The 22016-nt window shown below is 34.0% G+C and overlaps 1 protein-coding gene across 1 annotated transcript; it reads left to right on the top strand.

Annotated features, from left to right (window-relative positions):
• Nucleotides 1–829: 829 nt before the first annotated feature.
• LOC128212277 (uncharacterized) lies at nucleotides 830–20538 on the top strand. The gene is made up of 8 exons (XM_052917653.1): nucleotides 830–1521; nucleotides 13836–13875; nucleotides 14130–14394; nucleotides 16056–16162; nucleotides 16601–16732; nucleotides 17382–17547; nucleotides 18016–18116; nucleotides 19205–20538. The coding sequence occupies exons 1-8, from the start codon at nucleotides 1507–1509 to the stop codon at nucleotides 19315–19317; spliced, it is 939 nt and encodes a 312-aa protein (XP_052773613.1). The 5' UTR covers nucleotides 830–1506; the 3' UTR covers nucleotides 19318–20538.
• The last annotated feature ends 1478 nt before the right edge of the window (nucleotides 20539–22016 follow it).

Here is a 22016-nt window from a genome sequence, read left to right as displayed (position 1 = left end):
GAATGGAACTTGTGTCTGCGAGATCAAGTTCTAGAGAATGTTTCTTACTTTAGGGTGTCTCCACAACGACAATAGTGAGAAGTGTGGACAATTATAAATAATATTCTTTATTTCTTTAAGAGGGATCCTTTGTTCGGGAACATAGTTGGTATAGAAGCAAATGTATCGTCAGGCATGCTGATGATAATGTCAAATGGTGTGCATGATAACAAGTTATATACAGTTTTGCATTATCTTACATTGCGAAATTCGAAGATGGGATATTAAAATGTTTAGGTCAAAACTGATCTTAGTCGAATTAATTTTAAGATGCAATAACACTTTCATTATCGCACTAAAATGAGCGTTTTCAAATTTAATGATGTGGCGTCGAGGGACTGAATGTCTTGTTGGCCTTTCTTACTTGACGCTTCTTTACCTGGATTCATTTAACACCAATGAATACAGCTGGAACCATCTAAATACTCACAGACGGATAATGGTGAGTGAATAAAAGCTCTCTGGGAGGTGTTAGTGAACGTAATGATTTACAGAAGAATAAGCTTTTCAACGACGGGCCGATTCCAAGCCGCTTGAAAGGGAATAAAATCGATGTTATCCATTTGTCCGAGCATCAGGCTAATCTGTTACGAACACACTACGGTCGCGACAAATAATAATTGTTCATGGAAAGCTAGCATCTCATATACAATTCATAGCGCATTGATTGCGAAATCAAAGTGCTTAACAATTAACACGTAAGTGCCGTCGACAGCGGCAGCAATAAATATAATAAGCAGGGGAGCAGCCTTCCCTTATAGCAGATGCCTCTGAACAAATAGAGCGGACATCGTATTTTGGAAAGGATCCTAGAACTAACATTTCACCACGACACGAATATAATGTAATGCTTCAATGAGCTGCAGCATTAAGTTTGCTATTTTTCATTGGCAATAAGACGTGTTTCTTCTTATGTTAAAGGTAATCTACTACTGTTGTATAAGAAAGGGCAACTGAAGACAATAGCATTACCATAATCGAGGTGAAGGATAAAGTGGGTAAAGTGGGAATTCATAATTACAATGTGTGAGCTTTCAATGCTAAGAGCCAGACTATAGCTGGTGTAAACATAGAGTCAAATAAAAAAGCAAGTAAGAAACTGACGCAATGTGAAATGTAAGACCTGTGAATTGAGAAATTATAATACTTATGGACGTTGGATATAAAGTGAATGACTTTGTATACAAACATATCAACATAAGTATAAGAATATCAACAAGTCAAATCTGAGTTTCTAGGTGAAGACTATCTTTGTTCCATAAAATACTGTGTGAAATCAGGATATTTTATAACTTTTGTGATTCCCGATCCGATAAAGAAACACATATACACATTTGACGCTGAGACATATCACATCAGTTTGACCTGCGTTTTAAATTTCTGAACGTTTTAAGATAGTTCGTAATAATGGGTTGAACAAGATAATTTGTTCTAATCGGAAATGTGACTTTGAACTTTGCAGCAATAATGGAAATATTCTGGGTAAGTAAGATGTCATTTATTACGTCATGACATGGCGGTTACCAGATTTAAATATCACTTAATCCACTCTTTTGTCTTATACTGTATTGACTCTAATATTTATTAGTATTTTATACGCAAGGTTTGTCCTGAAATCTACTACTACTACTACTACTACTACTACTACCACTACCACTACCACTACTACTACTACTACTACTACTACTACTACTACCACCACCACCACCACCACCACCACCACCACCACCACCACTACTACTACTACTACTACTACTACTACTTATAATAAAAATGAAAACCAAGGCTTACAACAGACATTGGATGTCTTGTGAACTCATGTTATTGGTAAGCTATCGAATTTTATCATATAATTATATGTATACTTATATGTTCGAGATACGTTGAAAAAAGTAAATATTAAAATGCATTTCGAGAAGCACATTTACCGATTCGCTGGAATCTCTTTTTGAATAAATGAACTAAAAAGAAAAACACAACAACAACAACAACAATAAAAAAAATCAATAAAACATAGAAGCAAACAATGTCTACAACAAACACAACGCCACCAAATCAGGGAATGATATTGCAATAACATGCTGTATTTTTTATATATACTAGGTGCCCTGAATGAAACACTGTATGTATTTAACTTGTGACTAAGCCATAAACGATATATTAATGTCAACATGGTGTATGTGGGACAATATAAAGGGAAAGTATCAGACTATTTCGGTCTTTAAATTTGTGACTAGGTTTATCTGTCCAAAATCACTGTTATTTTAAATAAATAAATAAATTCACCATTGTCAAACTAAACACGGAGTAAAGAATATACTGAAGTGATATGAAATAAATCATACTTAGACCCTTTTTAGATAATTAAATTTTTTACCAATTCAAATTAAGAAAGCGTTTGTATTTGGCATTTTAAAATGAGAGGAGATACTAACTATCAAACATAAATATTTGTAATGTATAAATACTCAGCAGTAATTAAATCGAGATTTGTGAACCAGCAATAATTAAAACCTTTTTAATTCGTAAATGGACGAAGGAGCATTTCCGGACTTCAATTCACTAACTTAGCTTAGTCATATCTCGTTCCCTACCTCAAGATTGTTTATAAAACCAGTACTGATCACATCATTCATATCTACCAAAGAAGGATCACCAAGTATGGGGCACTCAACGACACGCCAATTAAGAAACATGATTTATATTTTACCCATCAGCCGCCTGCCATTCTGTAAATTTTATTTATGTATTTGATTGCCTTTTTGCAGTGTGTATTATGAAAAGAAATAACCCATAAAACAATGTGGTCGAGTCCAGGTAGCTGATCATATAAGTGCCATTTTAATGGAGGATTTTCAAAAATCATTTGAGCAAATGCTTGCTGATATTAATCATGATGAAATTGAAAGATAAAAACTTTAACATGAATTATGGTCGTATCATCATACCATTACACAGGAAGAGCGATACGTCTGATATTACAAATAACCCTGTAAAGGCAATTGTTGAAATTGTTTACATGTGTGCATGTACATGAATGGTTTAATGATTCACAGATAAACGAAAAACGTTTTATTTGTGTTTTTGTATTTGTGTTTTTAAAGAATGTCTTATAGACGAATATTTACAACAATGGCAACAAATGTCAACGAAAATCTTATTTTAACTTAAAACCTCACTTGAATTTGTTTCTTATTTGGACCATAGCGCGTCAAGAAATCATATAATTGCTATTACAAAATAACAAATTTGTTCTCATAATTTAAGAATCCATACAGGTAGATATGATAGACTAGAAAGAAACTTGCGTCATTGTCATTTTTCTAATTAATTAGAAGGAGAATATCACTTTGTTTTAGTGTTCACCAAATGTTCTGTTAAAATGAAATTATATTAAACGTTAATACAAAGTTAGACCTAATTTGTTCCAACGTGTTCAGCTGTTTAATACACAAACTAATTCTGCAGCATTTATGTTTGGTAAATATATATCGGGAATAAATAAGATTCGATATACTTTAACAATGAATATATAACACAGATTATTACTGGTGCATCGTAATAAATACTTTTTTCATTAACATTTATAATATATTTAAGTAATGTTTTATTCGTATGCTTAGATAAAAATGTTCTGTTCTGTACTGTTTTGTTCTAAAAGCGCAATTTGAATGGATTCAATTAACGCGTGAGATTTGAATCTACAATTTAATTTTTTGAACACCTGTAACTTCATAGAATTTTAAAACAGAATCTGATAATAAAACTGTCATGTGCGGTGTTTCTAAACCGAACAATAGCATCACACTTTAGAACTGACACGTATTTGTTTGCTAGAAAACATATTGAGTTTAAACAAGACAACTGAAAGGCAGTCGTGGAATACCCATTTATTTCCCAACCATTGCCCATTAATCGCGTCTCGAGCGAGCTGACAGAGTACGAATATTTTAATAAATTTGCATTTATGTTTTACAACAAACAGAACAAATAGGCAATGTCGGAATCGCTATTAATAATTACTATATTTCCATATTTTTTTCTGCATGAATTACACTTTAAAATCGATCCAAATTCCTGGAGCATTCACTGTTGTTTTCGATATTTTCATTGTGTGTAATCTCGTGATAACCTTTTGCTGCCCTTTAGGTGAAATATAGAAAATACGAGTAATTCCTAAGCTGTGTCAAAATTTTAATGTTACTATCATTTTTTGTATACTGGCGATCATCCTTTACAAATGAAAATCACATTCCTTGTTACTCTGATGTTGTTAATAATGAGACAAAGTTACAAACGATTTTAAGAATTAAAACTTAAACCATTCAATGTTGAACTTAGTGAGTTTCCTTTTTATATTTTTTACTTACAAATACGTCTGCCTACCGTTTAAAGTCAAATAAAACGTACTAGAGCAATCCTGATTATGATCATTTTGTCATATTGCCCAAACTATAGGTTGGGAATTGTGTAAATGAAGGGTGCCTCCAAAATTTATACTGCGTAAATCATGGGAACATGTGAGATGCAAGAACCATTGGAAAAATCGTACCGCACTGTGGTGCATCCGAGTAATCCACGTTAATCGTGGTTAATTACACGTCTCCACCACTTATTCAAAACATTTTCCGTATGCTAAGTTTAGACCTGTCACACCTTTCATATTAAGATTAAAATCTACACAGTTGGATATATATTTTGCTTAAGAAATTTTGATTAGACACTTAAAGCTATGTTATCTGTATCATTTTTTATCATAATTATATATCGGCCCTGACATTGAATTAGTTACTCCACGAAACGGAATCAGCAGCACCAAGAAATTCATTCCGTTCCAAGAAAACAATACTGTTTCTCTACTACACACGATGGCATAGATTAACAAACTGAAACAGAGCCACCAGCCAGCCATTTCCGGACAGTGTCAATTCCTCCAGACAACTTAATGCTTAAAAGGTTCGATGAAAACGAAACCCATTGCTCTGTTTTTTCTACCTTCTAGTTTCTTTATTACATCAACGACTGTGTTGTCTGACATAAAATAGAAACCTTCTTTATCGCGTCCATTTAATGGACTAAGACAAGAGTGGGTGGTGTTAGGTAAGCTCCAACATTAGCCTTCAACAAGTGGGTGAATCATATAACTTATTGACCAAAACGCCTACGTGCCGTTTGTTCAGGTCAGACTATTCCTCTTTCAAAAGTTAACGTATTCAACACATTCATTCAAATTCTCTCGGTTGCAAAAGGTATCAGGATGCTTCCACAAACTTTCGAATATATCACATTCTTGAGTATGTTCCTTAGTTTTGGGTGTATTTTTACAAATTTTAATGGTCTAGAATGATGTAATAAGTCATTTATGATACCTATGAACTGAATTTTGTCAAAAGTGTTGTTTGGTGTCCAGGTGGATTTCAAACATCAATTTAGACCAAATGATGAGTCAAATTCCTGTTTGTATGTGTGGGTTACACAGGTTATATATAAAAAATATTATGAATAAAATGCATTTTTTTTAAATATTGTATAACCACCCTGGAGGTAGCACTGCGTGATTACCATTCATTGCGCTGAAAAATCATGCAATATCTGAAATATAAACAACCACCAACTGAACATGTCAGTATAAATAAACAAACACTACCTTTTTGCTGTTGAAGAAGGCATCTTACAGTGAATCAACTCCACTTTGCAGCGTCTTGAGCGTTTTCAGTACACATAATGTTGTCTTCGTTAGGCCAACTAAAATATTTATATTGATCAGGATCAACATTTTCAAATATTTGCATTAACATCATAATGGCGATTTAATATAAATGTTGATTGATTGTTCAGTGGCCATAGGTCAGCGAACTCTGACAGTATATTAGCAGAAATGCTGACGATATTGCCAAAAGGTTCGCATGACTATTGGTTAGCAAATAAATGTTTAATGCATGCGTTACAAATGAAATTTAATTAACATGTGTTTTTAAAGTCTGAAACGTTATGGCTATAACTGGACGCAGTTGAATCATTGTTAAGATGCAATAGCCTCGTATTCGTACAAAAAGGGGCAGTTGTGAAATTTAATCGGGTGATGTTGTGGGACTGAATCTAAAATATATCTTTTTGACGTCAGATTATTTATTACATTCACGATCAGAATGATACTCATCTTTGAGCAAATTATATACATGTTTTTTTCTTTCTGAAGAAAGAATTATTTCTGGCATATGCACTACAATATTTAAGGGGATGACACAGTGGGACAGAAATCATTATATTTGTTCTTGGTCATTCATACTTGACGCTTCTATACCTGTCATTATTGAACACCAGTGGGAGTTTGAATACTGTTTTATTGACATCAAAGTACTCACAGACGAATAGGTTTGAGTAAATAAAAAAACCGTTGGAGTTATTTGTGTACGTAATTATTTACAGATGGAAACGTTTTCACAGTGCTAGAAAAGGAACAAAATCGATATAAGCTATTGTCCGAGCATCAGGCTAATCTGTAACGTACAAACAATGGTCGTGAAAATAATTAATTTTTCACGGAAACACTAGGTATTCATGTCAAGTTAATAGTATATTGATTGGACAATCAAAACACTGAAACAATTAGCACGTTATTTCCGCCAACAGTGGCAGCCAATAAAAGAATGTGAGAAGTCTTCACTAATATCAGGTGCCTCTGGACAAAACCAGCAGACATTGCATTTTGGAAAAGATGCATTGCGTACGATCAGTACGAAAACTAACAATTGGCAGTGAGTCATTTTAATTTACAATGATGAAAAGAGCTGCAGCAGAAAGTTTGCTTTTCTTAAGTACTGAGACATGCTTCATAGTGTCTCAAAAGAAATTTGTTAATGCAGTTTAAGCAATAAGTTGAGGACAATAACAGCAACATTGAGAAGATGTGGGATAACATGTAAAGGGAATATATATTCAATTTGATGCTGATAATTATACTATATTCAGTTTAAAAATAGAACCGAAGTAAAATGCAAGCAAAGAAAGTGAAGCAATGTACAATGTATGACCTGTGAATTAATGGGTTATGCTATCATTACACATGGTTAATATATCCTTGGGAAACGATAAAATGTATCTGTAAATTAAAAACAGAACAAATCAGAGTTTCTCAATGAATTGTTGGTGCATATTTTACTAGGTTTCTATCCTTTGGTTCCATTAAATACTTATCAAATCAGGATATTTCACCGTTATGATGCCTGTTCTTTCAAAATATGAAAGTGTTGAAAGACTTTAGGCGCGACAAGCATGATTTGTTTTTTACAATCCTGTGCACAGGCAATAAAAATCGAATCCAAACAATATTTTGAGTGGCCCCAAACTGTAACTTGAAACAAAGCCAACAGACAGCCATTTCCGGACAGTGTCAATTCCTCCAGACAACTTAATGCCTAAAAGGTTCGATGAAACAGTGTCAATTCCTTCCATATACTAAACGCTGTTCTAAAAGGTTCCATGAAAACGAAACCAATTGCTCGTTTTGACTTCCTTCTGGTTTCTTTATTACCACACAAACTTCCTCGTCTGATATAAAATAGAATACCTTTTTATTGCGTCCACTTGATATACTAAGACTACAGTGGTGGTGACTCATTGTATAAATGTATAAAGTGTTAAGCATAAAGAATAAACTGAAACACAGCCACTAGCCAGCCATTTGCGAACTTAATGTTGTTCTAAAGGTTTTCATGAAAACGAAACCAAATTGCTCTGCTGCTCTAGATCATCTTCTAGTTTCTTCACCACAGGCATGAAATAGAACCCGTCTTAATCGCGTCCATTTAATAGACTTAGACAAGAGTGTTTTTGGTTTTATTGTATAAATGCATAACTTGTTAATAGATACACTCTAGCATAAGCCTTCAATAAGTGGGCGGTATTTAATGTTTGTACGTGTGTGGATCATATGATATATTTACGAAAACGCGCTTCTGTCGTTTGTTCTAGGCAATTATGGTATACCATCTTACAATTACAGTACAAATGTAAATGATCGATTATCAGTTTCTTTTTTACATAAACAGTGAATAAAGCATTGATTCAAATTAACTTTGTACTTGAAAAGTTTCATATATATGCAACTATAAATTTTCGAATTATTTTTTGTATGTCCTTTGACCCAAATGATAATTGTGTCCGCGAGATCAAATCATACAGTATGTTCCAAATAAGGGTTGATGAGTTGGGGTGTGTCAACCAGGTGTGTCAAATATTGAAATGTTTATACAATCACATGTTTTAGTACTTTAAAATGCTTTACTAAACTGTCTTTAGGCACTATAAATCGAATTGTTTAGTCTGAAATTATCTTATTAAGTTATTAATGATACCTATTTGTGAACAGATACATGTCCATATTAGTTACTTAGTTGATAAATGACGTTCAAACATTTCAGACCAAACGATGACTCAACTCTTGTACATTTGTGATACAACATTTTATATTGAACGTACTTTGAATAATATATGAATAACATGCACACTTCGAAAATCGTATAGCCACCCTGGGAGGTTTGTCATAGCAGTTTCTGTTTATTGCTCTTATGCATCATGCTGTACAATGTATTTGAAAATAAGACAATCACCGAAGATATTCGTCAGAATAAACAACAGCTTCCCTTTAAGTAATTTGCAAAACACAACCTGTAATTTACCATCTCCAAATTCTAGATTCTAGTTCGTTTTCAGTACGGATACTTCGTCATGCCGGTTTAAATAGTTTCAGTGGACAATATCAACATGTTCAAATATGATTAGTTAAAACATAGTATTTTCTTAAAGATGCACGCTTACTCTCAAATAAGCAACCTTTTTTTTGTTTCTTATCTTGATTTAAATACGTGAGTAACTCTAATTAAAATTGTATAGAAGTTTGTCAAATACATTTGGCAATATCACATGCGTAAACAACTAATTAAACGTTACAAAATCAAATATCAAGTTACACAATTACCGAATGTTTTTAGTATTCAACGGATAGTAGAATAAATTACCATATAAAGCATAAGGTGGCCTAAAAATTATTTTGGGGTGTTATCCATTTACATTGGCAATGATATTTTGAGATGTGATTATTTCTACATATCTTGTCACATTGGGTCATACATAAAACTATTTATTCTGTGTAGATTTTACATTGAATGGCAAAAACTACTCATCTTCGAGCACATAACAAAAACGGCATTTTCTTTCTGTATAAGTAAAGCTCTTGGCTTGAGATCATCGACGTCTTAACGGGGTTATATGTCATATGCACTGTAATATACCTTGTTATAACTAGGTAGTGTGTGTGACGTTAGAAGTACGAATAGTTTAAAACAGATAAATAAATTCTTATCTTTAGATTAATATCAAAATGACCAGCAAACATAAAAATTCATTTGTTCTGGCATTATATTGAACAAATACATGTAGTACCAAGCCGATAAAAATACATTGCCATATACCGTTACTGGGCAATATACAATAACCAAAGATAAAGTGAAGCTTCATATGATGAAAAAGAAAGGACGACCGAAGAAATCTAAATTTGGCACTCACAAGGTCAAACAATGCCTAGGGTTATTAGGCAAGCATTCCGGATGAAACTTATCTGAAACCATGTTTAGTTTTAGTACTTCCTTTAAACTGTCAACATTTTCAAAACCTGAAGATTGGACTTTGTAAGCCCAAACCGTATGTAAATGTATGTAAATGAAAACATTTTAATCTGCAGCACTACAACACCCTGTTGTCTAATTTAATTGGATGACGTATTGTAACAGAAACAATTTCATCTTTTCCTGACATCAAGAACAAAATCATATTGATCTTCGAGCCCATAACATAAATGGCATATTCTTTCTGATAAACGCAGCAACTGGCGTATGCACTACACCATTTATTAGGGTGTCATCGTGGAACAGGTGCCATAATATTTCTTTTTGACATCTTCTAGGCCTTGCGTACTCGACGCTTCTATAACTGAATAATAATTGAACAATGAGAGTTAATGAACTTAATCCATCTACGTAATCACTTTGCGTTCATCCAATTGCTGTAGGAGGCTTTTTTGCTTAGCAGGAGAAAAGCTTTCTTTACAGCGGGCCGATTAAAATCCACTATAAAAGAAATACAATCGATGTAAGCTGTTTGTCCGAGCATCCCTGGTGGTAATAGGCTAATCTGTATCGTACAAACAATGGTGACGACAATATATTATTATCGGGAATTCATATCAAGTTAAAATGATACTGATAGTTTTACCAAAACACAAATTTATATCGTTTTTTGTCGTCGACAATATCAGGTATAGATATGATAGGCGTAATTGGTGTAAAAAGGGCAAATAAACAAGCAAGACAGAGTCCAATGTAAGACCTTTCAATTCAGACTTTATGAAATTATTGCACGTAGAGTATACAGATTGACTTTTTAAACAATGAATTGGAAGAACAATCAAAGTGAAGTTTTAGTATATGTTTTAGAAGACTGATATGAGTGAACAAGAAAGACAACTCTGAGTTTCTGAGGAATTGGTGTATGTTTTAATAGGCTGTCTTCTGTTCCATTACATGCTGTGTCAATTCATAATATTTTAGAAATGTTGTGATTCTCGTCCCGATAAAAAGTTGTACATGATTAATACTAGCTCAGACAAAAACACAAAAGTGTGGCCTGCTTTCAAAATTTAATAACGATTTGAACGAAATTTGTCATCTAGGGGTGAACAAGATATGATCCATATCCTCTAGTCAAAAACATAAGTGGAACGAAGAAAACACACGCGAATTCGTCAATAGAATAAATAACGGAAAAATAGAACATTTGCAATCACAACTAGACCAGTTCGAAAACAGTGATGAAAAGCAAAATATTATAGATGGCAGAGCAAGCACATTCACCGACCTTTTTAGTGAGGCAGCCACAAATACTTTTCCCGCCAAACGTAAAAGCTCTTATAATAATAATAATAGCAATAATAATACGGCTAAGACTAACAAACCATGGTTCGGGCCTCAGTGTAGGAACAAACGAGTTGATTACAACCGAGCAAAAAGGCAATATAATATTGATAAATCGGAGAATAATAGAATGTTACTCAACCGAAAAAGTAAAGATTATAAACGTACGATGAATTTCTATATTAGTCCATTATTCATAACTAGTTAAATCTAAATAATCTCATATTAAATTTGTAGCAAGTCCAAGACCACTTACACCATTCATAAATTTCTGCACGTGCTTTTTGTACCGTTAGCCAACGAAACAAGGCGAATTTCCATTCATAAAATATCCCGAGTTTAAGGGACTTGTTTTTACTACAGATCTGTTAGTATACATGCCAAATTTTAAGCTGTAAAACTTTGTATTACATTGATTTCCTTAATCATGCCTGTTAGCGATTTGTCACTGTACCCGGTGGTAAAATTGCCTCAATTGTTATCTTCCGTCATGTTGTTTACCCAATTGCCTGTATATGTTATTACATGTCTGTTGTAACGATATGTTACCGTGACAAAATAAAAAGTGAATGTGTGTGTGTGTGTGTGTGACAAATCATATGAACCACATCCTATTTGTAACCAGTGAACGTTGCAGTAATAGCGGAAATGTGCTTGGAAAGTAATATGTTATAAATATACAACAAGAGACTGAAGTTACCTAATTAAATGACTCACCTCGTGCATGTATCGAGTTTACAATGATGTTAAAAGTATAACTTTTTTATACGCAAGGATTGTCGGACCTGTTAAGAATGTTATGCGGTGAAGTAGTCAGGAACACAATCACGCTGATGTTCTTTGACTAAAACCTGTTTCCTATTACCATTTCAGGAATTCTCAATCAAAACAGTCCCTCAACGTAGAACTTAATAGTAAACTGAGCTTTGCGAAGTTGTTAGACAGTAGAACATTAGATGCATTCCAGTCGGGCATTCCTTTCCTTGGCTCAGGTGTTTTGGGAGAATTTTAAGACGAACACGATTTTTTTGGTATTTCATTGATTCCATACAAACTTATTCATCCTCTATATACATAAGGGGAAAGATTGACAATTATTTTTTAGTTTTTTTCTACGGTACTGGAACCCGCGGTCAGATATGGCGCGAAGTATAAAAATGAAGAAAATTATTGCTTCATTGATAAAACATCGTCAAAAATGCAAAGAAAGATTCATTGTTGATAAATATTTGTGACAGGGAATACATTTTTTCAATCATGCGTTAGAAGCGCTATGTAAAACTGAATTGTTATAGGTTTGGGTTTAAAAGAGCATTCTCAAGTGAGTATCTGCCAGCTGCTGTTTCGTGTTAAAAAAACTTCTTTTTTAATCAAAGTAAGTTAAGCAAAATATTAAAACATCGTTGCGAACATTAACTCTTCAAGGTAGTCCCTTTAGGCAAAATAACTCTGTTGTTAAACGAGAGCAGCTGTTTTATTATAATGTTAAAGATTGATTTCCACCGTTTGAAACAATTACTTCTAAAAAATATATAACAAATAACGTGTCCAGCAGTCTTACATCGTGGCATGCAGTCGCACCGATAAGGAATAAAGTTCCAAAAATATGTCCAGGAAAAGCTAAAATCGTTAGTTAGAAAGCTTTAAGAGGAAATTCTACTTACAAATAAGTGGTACCACAATGATTACATTTTTTTAATTTATCGAAAAGGATAAATCCATATCAAAAACAATGGTTCTTATGAAGGATATCGTGTTTAATTTGAAAAAAAATAAAATACTGTATTCCTATCTTATTAGACGATCGTTGACCTCCGTAAATCTTTTAGGACCCATCAGTCATTATTTTTTTTGCGTTTTCAGCTATTTAATACACGGTTACAATCTTCCTATCAGTAATTGATATTTTCCATAAATGCATTATTTAGTAAGTAGTTGAACCACTGAAATGTTCTGTTTGTTTTATTGATTCTAAATACGAGCATCGCTTTAATGGAGAAGAAGGCTTAACATCAACAAGCTCACTGCGTATCTCTTTTGAGCTACATAAATTTATTGCTAATGCGCTTTTGCTAATTTTCAGGTTAAAAAGTTGAACAAAATCATCATATATCACAGCAATCTAGTTTATATGACTAAGATATACTTGGACGATTGATTATAAAAAACAAACAAAATCAAACATTAATGATACCAGCATTTTAAGACGCTCACAGCGTCAAAACATATTCAGATAAATTAAAATGGGAGACACGCTCAATTCGACAGTCAACAGCAAACAAACTATTTATACATAGTACAAAGTTGTTGTTATAATAAACGTCAGTTACTTTAAAACAACAATCAGAAATGACATTTTGGAATCAACAAAATAATTATATGACAAGGAAATATTTCAGAGTGAAAATTGAAACGTATTTTATCTGCATTTTGCGATCCAACACTCATAGAATACAGGCTCTTTTAATAAGTTTCATCTTTGACAAAAAGGTTCGTACACTCTAAGAGAAGAACATTAATCTAATGAATCCCACTGCTGAAAACAAATTGGAACGCTATAAACCACACATTATTGATGCCAGTAAACGACAACGCTTCGTCTTCAATCAAACGTCGTGTAATTGGTTAGTAGAAATGTCAACACAGAACTAAATTAATGTCTACAGTACGGCTGTTAGTGTATATAAATCGTAAACGACTGGATTATAAGAATGTAAAACACTTATTTATTTCAACACTTGGAGTGTTGAAAAATATGATATGATTCTGTAACAAACAGTATATACTACATGTATAAAAACATGTTTTTTTTTCTATTTTACATAGACAAAGATCGCTGTGTTGATCGCTGCAGTCGCCGACCTAGGTAAGTTCAATGTTGTAAGCTTTTAGGGTGGGCGTGGTTGTATTGGCTTGTCATTTGTTAGTGAAGTTATAATTATTTCTGGAAAGAAAGAAATACAATTCTGTATAAAAAAGAGAAACACGTGTTATAAACTTATTTCCAAATTTAATTCATTATAATTCCAATGACAATGTGTGAATTGTAAAATGATTGATAAACTAACCTATATTTTATCATTACCATTTTCATACTCACTCTCAAACCTGGCGTTGCAGCGACACCCAGTCTATCGTGCGAGTATATTGTTGAGTCTCGGCGAGTCTCACAGCGTGACCTTCCGCCTGTTCGCCCTCTCCGCCATTTGAACGGCACATGCGAAATTCCCGGCCGCCTCAGAGACCGATGGACGCTCTTGACGCCCGATCGCGAGCGGCTGCGAATCCGGTCGCATTCAATGACAGCAAGGTATCCCGGACAAACCAACCTGACCAGGATCCGCTACCGATGTTTAGAGAGTAGAGGACATACATTCCTTCTCGGGTAAATTGTCTGACAATATATCAATGAAACTTCAAAAAATTGATACTGGCAATGTGACCATGTAGTTATGTCGATTTTTTTTTGCCGATTTAATGATTTTATATTTTATTAACTGTATGTGAAATGATGACATAGATTTTTTTTCAAAATGATAAAACATGTAAGATCGGTATAAAGTAAGTAGTTTATTTATTAGAAAATAGCCCACGAATAACACATGATATACAATAATGTTTTCGCAATCTGGTTTGACTGTTGGGTATAACTGGGATCAACTAAGAGCAATTACCTTCCTCTAAAAACGGGAAGGTGCTGAAAGTTGGCAAGTTAGATATGAACGACTAGGCAGCCATCAGTGTTGGTTCGTTTGGGCGGAAATGGAGTCATAAATTATAACGCAGAGAAAATAACCTACATTAAGAGCATGATGACATTTTGGGTTGTTCTTAAACATCGCGCGACGGTCATAAATGAAAGTGGACGAAAACACATTTTATTTGAAGCCAGTTACTGATAGTATAAAACGTAATGGAATCATTCGCCTCGCAAGCAATTGATGGAAGAAAGGCTGATTTTGATTGACATGCATTGCCTGAATAGCTATTGGAAACACACTCTGAAACATTAAGAATATTGACTAGAATGGTATAACGTCTGTTATAACAGCTGTGCCACCTATAGCGACGATTATGTGTTTTGTATTTCTCAGTCCGTGCATTAACAATGTGGAAATTTCATTCGAGATTTATGCATGAGGCTATTAGTTGGCCTCGGTTAGTCATTTATATAAACAAATAACTCTCGACATTAACTTTAATACATAATTAAATATGCTTTTATCTGGTTTAAACTTGTCTCATACAAAGATGTGAACCGAATATGATATTTGCTGAGAATATGAAGCCGTATTTTGCCATCCCTGCGTCCGGTAGAATGGTTGTTAATATTTCTTGAAATGTCTCCGTCAACCTTTCACTTCCAATGTTTAACGCATTACATGAACACATTCATTTCCATCTAAACGTGCTGTTTTAAACATAAATTCAAGGAATTCGGGGATTTGCTGACATTTTTAGCCAATTCCAAACTTCAAATGTGTATCTGAAACTGTAATGACCAATATATATCAAATTGTAGTAATTGAAATATATAGCGTAAAAACAACGTGCGTAATGCTATTTCTCGGAGAACGATGTAATCTGTTCAATGGATTTGTAAATTAGCTTGTATGTCTACATATTTACAGAAGATTCAGAAAAAAAGATATGAAACTATACTAATACCCCGATGTTCTAGACAACATAAATCTTACGTTGATATTATTAATAAATATTGATTTGTGCATTGAACAATTTGTATACATACTAATATCGTCAAAGAATTATAGGAGTAAAGAATGGCTGTGAGTCACAGGCCGTCCTTCAATCTCAACAAAAGTATCTTCAATAAGGTGGCTGCCTTTCAGCCATGTGGTACCGGGCTAGTGCAACAATAATGACCATCGCTAAGCAGATTCCAGTACTGGTTTCTCATATCTACTCAAAGATGTCTCCACAGTAAGCAAGAATAAACTAAACAAAAAGTCATACTTAACAACACCTTACTTAACTAAACTAAACTAAACTAATTTCATTTGAATTATACCGAATACTTGATTTCAGCACGGAGACAAGCATAGGGAGGCAGGGTTCCGGTGTTCTCTGTCTGGGGTTTGCTGCCATCTTCGGGAACAGTGTTGTCGGCGAGTACAGCATCGTCAGGCTCAACGGTAACATGCATGGTGTCCTTGTCGTAAAGCATTACAAATGATAAAAAATAATGATGCGCATAGTTTTGAAAAAGCCAATAGTACAATGTGTTTTTTTTTGCAGTCGTGAAATAAAAACGATTTGTAAATGGTATAATGTCTGATATAAATAATAATGGTATAATGTTATAATGTCTGATATAAATAATAATGATGTGCAAAGCGTGGAATGCAAATTATATATTACAAAAGCCCATAGTACAATGCTTTCTTTTACAGTCGAGAAAGCAAAAACGATTTTTATTGTGGTAAATTTTCACAGGTGGGAATACGAAATTACACACTGCCAGTTTTATAACAACGTGCAGAAATTCAATAACAATTACATTTCAATGTACGAACTATTTCTGGGACATTCATGATACATTGTATTGAACTTCATCGTTATTTGTGTTTCAGCGGTCGGATATGAGAGTCACTTGCTCGGCCCACAACTCCTTCCCCGTACAACCGTGAAATGGCCGACACTCAATGACACGTGCGTTCAAGCCGCGGACCAGAAAGATTACTACGCGGAAATTGTCCGCGCAGGTAATATGAAACATTCAAGAAATATGCTTGCAGGACTAGAAAATGTTCGTGGAGTTGTACTGTGGGACATAATTACACACACACACGCACGCCCGCACGCACGCCCGCACGCACGCACGCACCCACGCACATGTATTATTAATTGGCTAAAATACGACTCAATGTAAGTTCTGCAGTTAAAAGATTGCGAAACCCTACTTGTACGTGTACCAACCCGTACTGTCTATCTAAACAGTCATTTATGAAGCATTATATATGGCGTAACTGTAAGATCACTCACACTCGCATGGAACGAGTTCCTCGTGATTTGTCCATACCAGTAGTGTTGCGTTATATGTCAGTTTGCACCAGTCTGCGCATATATGTCTACGTGTCAAACTTGTACATTCTACACAAACATTTGATGGCGTAGATTGCAACGAAAAGTCGCACGTACACGTACAAGTAACGTATACGAAAACTCTGTGTGCGTGTACTACCAAATACACTTTTTTTGCATTTGGTTAACAATGCATTCAGCGGGTTTGCTTTGTGAAATGGCACGCTCGGTAGAAAATTGACGTCATACAGATCAATTTCATGAATAGTGGACAAACAAGTTATACAAGCTAATGTGTATATGTTGTGCTACATTTTGTATTTTTTTCAGAGCGTCGTTGCGTGTTTCCAGACGAGCTTCATCGCACGTGGAATTTTACACACCATAAGGCCAGGCACGTCACGTTCGCAGAGAAGACGTTTACGTTTACGTTTATGGACGGAAGTGTGCACAAATTTGACTGTAACGTAAAGGAAGGTGATATCTACGTGCTGCGGTGAGAATACGTTTATCTGTTTTAGTTCTGATGAGCTTGTATCGTAAGACAAATGCCACTATGTACTTATCAGCATACAACCGAGTATTGGGTACCAATTTAATGCACTTAACTCCATGATAATTGAGTTTGTAACTGCAAATCAGAAGACATTCTCATGATCCTTGCAGAGTCAATTTGTATTACTTCTTTATAATACATAATTGTTATCGCTTTTCTCTCTGGAAAGTCTCAAGATGCTCTGTATGCATTGCAAATAGTTTTAATTGTTTATTTTCATCGCAATAAAACTTGCATAAATGAAGTAAGTCTTTATACTCAAAACATTTTAAATAAGAAGCTGAAATAGTAAAGATTGTTTCAAACAGTCAACCTAACGTTTCTAGACAGTGTCGCATGTTCGCTAAACGTTAGGGTGCATTTACTCACAATCTCCCAAACACAAACTTGTTTTTCTTTTTCTTTTAGGGAGTTTGAATTCACAGACGGACAGGACGGCGTGCTCTGTTATAACATTACACGGCTCTTAGAAGACCCTCATTATAATTTCGAGATGTCTAGGCTTAACAGTATGAGCATTATGTAGTTAATTACCATGCATGTTGTTCTTTTGTCATTAACAAGAACATGTGATTCAAAATTTTGTAAAAAAACAAAGCTTCTTAAACTATGATGGAAAGTGTTCGGAGGCTGGGGCGTACTCTAGTTGGTTAAACAATAAATAAACAAAATGTTGCATTATATTTGTATGGCATGGAAAGGCGTTAAATAAATATTTTCTTTTGACAGTTTTGGCGTCGTCAGGATCCGCGGCGGAATAACTTTCTGCAGAAAAAAAACTGAATTATTTATTATACATCAAGATATACCTACGTTAAATTACTTGTTAGCATAATGTCTCGATCACATCGATCACGGACGTTATGCACTTTTGGTTTATACCTAGATATTGGCGGAAGATTGACAGTGTTTGCAAATATCATGTAAAGGTGGGGTTTAATTGTGGATCAATAGCCTTAGTTATTCCAGAAGTATGCTCCTTGCAATGAGAAATTAGGTTTATAAATTGTTCAGTTAATGACCGAAGTATGTTTATCAATTCATGATCATTCTTGATGGCAGTGTCTGCAGGCATGTCGCAGTCAAGTTCGTTCGTGACAAATATCCGAGTTATTCATCTTTTTCCAAAAAATAGTTTACTAATTTATCATTGAATCAGAGGTTAAAATTAGTGACAGGTTTTGCAGGTATTAAATGTTGATCGAATTCGATCATGTGATAAATGATTCAAGTAAACCGAGAGATTTGCCCGTTTGACATTGAAATACAATTGGCTTACTTATTGTTTGAGTACCATAATCGAAGAAAGTTCTTAATTTACTACAACAATTTGCGGCTTTACATAAACAATATGTTTATTTTATGTATGAATTTGATAGGGTCTTTATGCACTAAATACAACCAAACGAAATATCTAAATATGCAAGTTTTAACGCCTTCCTTCAAAGCCCATTGCGGTAGAACAATGTCCGCAATGACCCCATTACCTCCGTCGTTAGTAATCATTTATAGCACTACCACTGGATATGATGTCATGATTGGCTTATGTATATTCTTATTTATAAGTCTTGAACGTTTTAAAACATTTTTTGTTCAGGCGGGGACCACATGGAAGGGATGGTTCGGCTTCTTCCTGTTGGAAGACCGGTGGAGCTTTCGGAGGACTGTGATTGGTTGGAAAGCCCCGCGCGCCCGGAATTTCTTTACTAACGCAAAATATGCCCCACGTTGCAGCTCTCGCTTATGTCTAAATAGTGCATTTTAAAGTAAACCTTAGGGATTGTGATGTCTTGGAACATTGATTTCACGAGTTAAACCTAAGTTTTATGGAAAGAAAACAGCGAATATCTTGAAAAAGGACTAAGCTCAACTCAATACCAAGCCACCAGTAAAGGAACTGGACACTAGTGTTGATTCATACTGCAGAGCTATGATCTCTACTGACGAGCTGATAAGATCGCTACTACTTAAGCGGAACTCTTTTATCTCATTGTCGTTATGTTTGTATAAAGCTGGTGAAATTAACATATTAAAGACTATATAGAAGAATACATTTTAAAATAAGGGAGAATTAATATTTGCGGTCGTTGTGATAATGGCAGTGTGTTGCAATGGGAATGACTGCAATTTTGGTTCGATACCTCTCAGTTATAAGGCGTTAATATTTATGTGAAACGCTATATATATATGTTCAGGCAGCTTAAGGCAATATTTTGTGACAATGTAATAGATTCTGCATGGAATGAAAAGCTATGTTTCATTGATGTGAACACCATTGACGAATGTTAAAAGGGTAAATGATTATCGTAGGCAGTTTTTTGCACTTTGAAGATTTATCAAATTGCAATGTAAACCAAGTCCTTGTTACGTGTCGGGACCAAATATGATGTTATTATTAAAGAGTTAAATTATTATTTGAATTATAATAATATAACAACGTTTAATTTACTTGCAATCTAGTAAACATTTAGATGTTGTTTTGCTGGTGATGTTAAACTTTACTAATGTGGTTGGTCCTGACGTATTGTCACTGTGCATACTTGTACATGCTTAGTGTTGGGCCGTAAGTTCGCACTTAATACTATCATCAATGTTACTTGTTAACTATAATTTCTTGATTGGATACAGCTGCTCGTATGCATTGATTTGATTTATATACAATCTTGAAATGCAAAAATTAAAATAAGATTATTTTTTATGATTAATATATTCGGCTTTGAAGTTGTTGTTGGATGTACGTTTGGAGTCTATTTCCCCCTTATTAATTATCAAAAAAAAATTGTTTTTGCGAATTGAAGTTATAAACATATCATAAGAAAATCCATGATTTAACAAAAAATGAATACTTCTTCTAAAACCAAAAGGTTGACTACTTTCTACTTGTCATTACATGCATGTGACATTATTTTTCAAAAATGCTTTCTTTGTTACTTTTTGATGGTTCGTTGATGGTTCGTTGTTGAGTTAATATTTTTGTTAATTTAAAAATAAAAAAAAATGAAATAATAAACATATTGGTTAACAATGGTCAAATTACGTTCAAATGTTTGATTCTTTTGCTGTCCAGGCCTTGTTTGTATTTCATACAAATAAAGGGGCGATAATGGTATCTTGAGGAAAAATGTAATAAACGCACGTGTGATTTTCAGTACGTGATGAAACTGACGCTCACCTGTAATTAATGATAACATTGAATCTACGGGCACAAACCCAGTAGTCACATTAAAAAGAGTGTTGTTTGAAGAACGAGATTAATGCGTTGCATACATAGAACGAAAGACAAACTGTTTGCCCTTACAGATTATTGATAACACAAATTGAATTGTATAGTTTTAAACATTGGATATATGCGTATTTACTTATAAAGTAGTTTTAATTTTAAACTGATTGACTTTGAATTCGATACTTTATAGTAGAATTTAAAAGAATCAGTGTTTATCACTTGAATGGCAAATCGTGGTATTGTTCAGATTTCTTAATGAAACGTTCTCGACCGTGTTGATGTCTCCGGAACGCAGAAAACAATGCATACAAGAAAAAACTGAGTACATTTTTCCATAAAAAAGAAATTGAAGAGGATGTTTTGTATGATATGTTAAAATTTAATCAATACATTTTTTAATCAATTGATAAATCGTATATTCTAATAAACGGCTGATAAGTAAATCTAGAAATAAAAAAATGTTGAATCCAAATAAAACAAATGTTTAATTTAAGTAACCTTAGAAACTTGGCAAATTATGGTAATATTTCATTGGCTCGAAAATGTCGTTTCTGTGTTCGCAGTAGGCGTATTTAGAAGCCATATGTGTATCATTGTCAGATTCTAACAGCTTATAAAATAGATGCTCAATTTACGCAAATTAACATGCCAGACCAATCAGTTCAATCGCAAATATATTGGTTAATATATCACCCTCTTGAATTCTCCGAGACATGATGTTTTATTAAGACAGTTCTTCGATTTCACAGCTCGATGTGAGTCCTGCTGCTCCCAATGGTTTAGGAACACACATTAAATGACCGCAAGGGTGCCATCCTTACATTACAGGAAACTGTTATCTAGATAAGTGTACGCAAGACAATTAAGGAGCTACTTCTTAGTGTCGCAGAGAAATAAATCAAATGCTGTTTGGTGCGCATTGCCATGCCAGTTAGTCCATACATTGTCTGTGAAGAAAGATTTTCTAAAGTGCGATACAAAATGTTAATTTTACAAAGAAATACACAACAACGAATATGGCTCCAGAGAGAGAATGTATATAATTCAATTAAAATTAAATTGAATCTAATTCCATATCTTCATTTCTTTCCACTGAAGAGTCCGGAGTCAAAAGTTCTTGAATTGAAATTTTGATATCAGCAAATATATAATAATTACTATTGATAAGATACCTTTTATGTTTCAA

Source organism: Mya arenaria, chromosome 12, assembly GCF_026914265.1.
Source record: "Mya arenaria isolate MELC-2E11 chromosome 12, ASM2691426v1".
NCBI classification, from domain to species: domain Eukaryota; kingdom Metazoa; phylum Mollusca; class Bivalvia; order Myida; family Myidae; genus Mya; species Mya arenaria.
The sequence above is the reverse complement of the archived record's forward strand: the minus strand, read 5'-3'. Positions and strand labels throughout refer to the sequence as shown.

Excerpts from the sequence above, each read along its gene's own strand:
- LOC128212277 (XM_052917653.1), top strand. Across the intron at positions 16,163-16,600 it reads CAGCATCGTCAGGCTCAACG|CGGTCGGATATGAGAGTCAC; the intron begins GTAACATGCATG and ends TTTGTGTTTCAG. Across the intron at positions 16,733-17,381 it reads CGCGGAAATTGTCCGCGCAG|AGCGTCGTTGCGTGTTTCCA; the intron begins GTAATATGAAAC and ends TATTTTTTTCAG.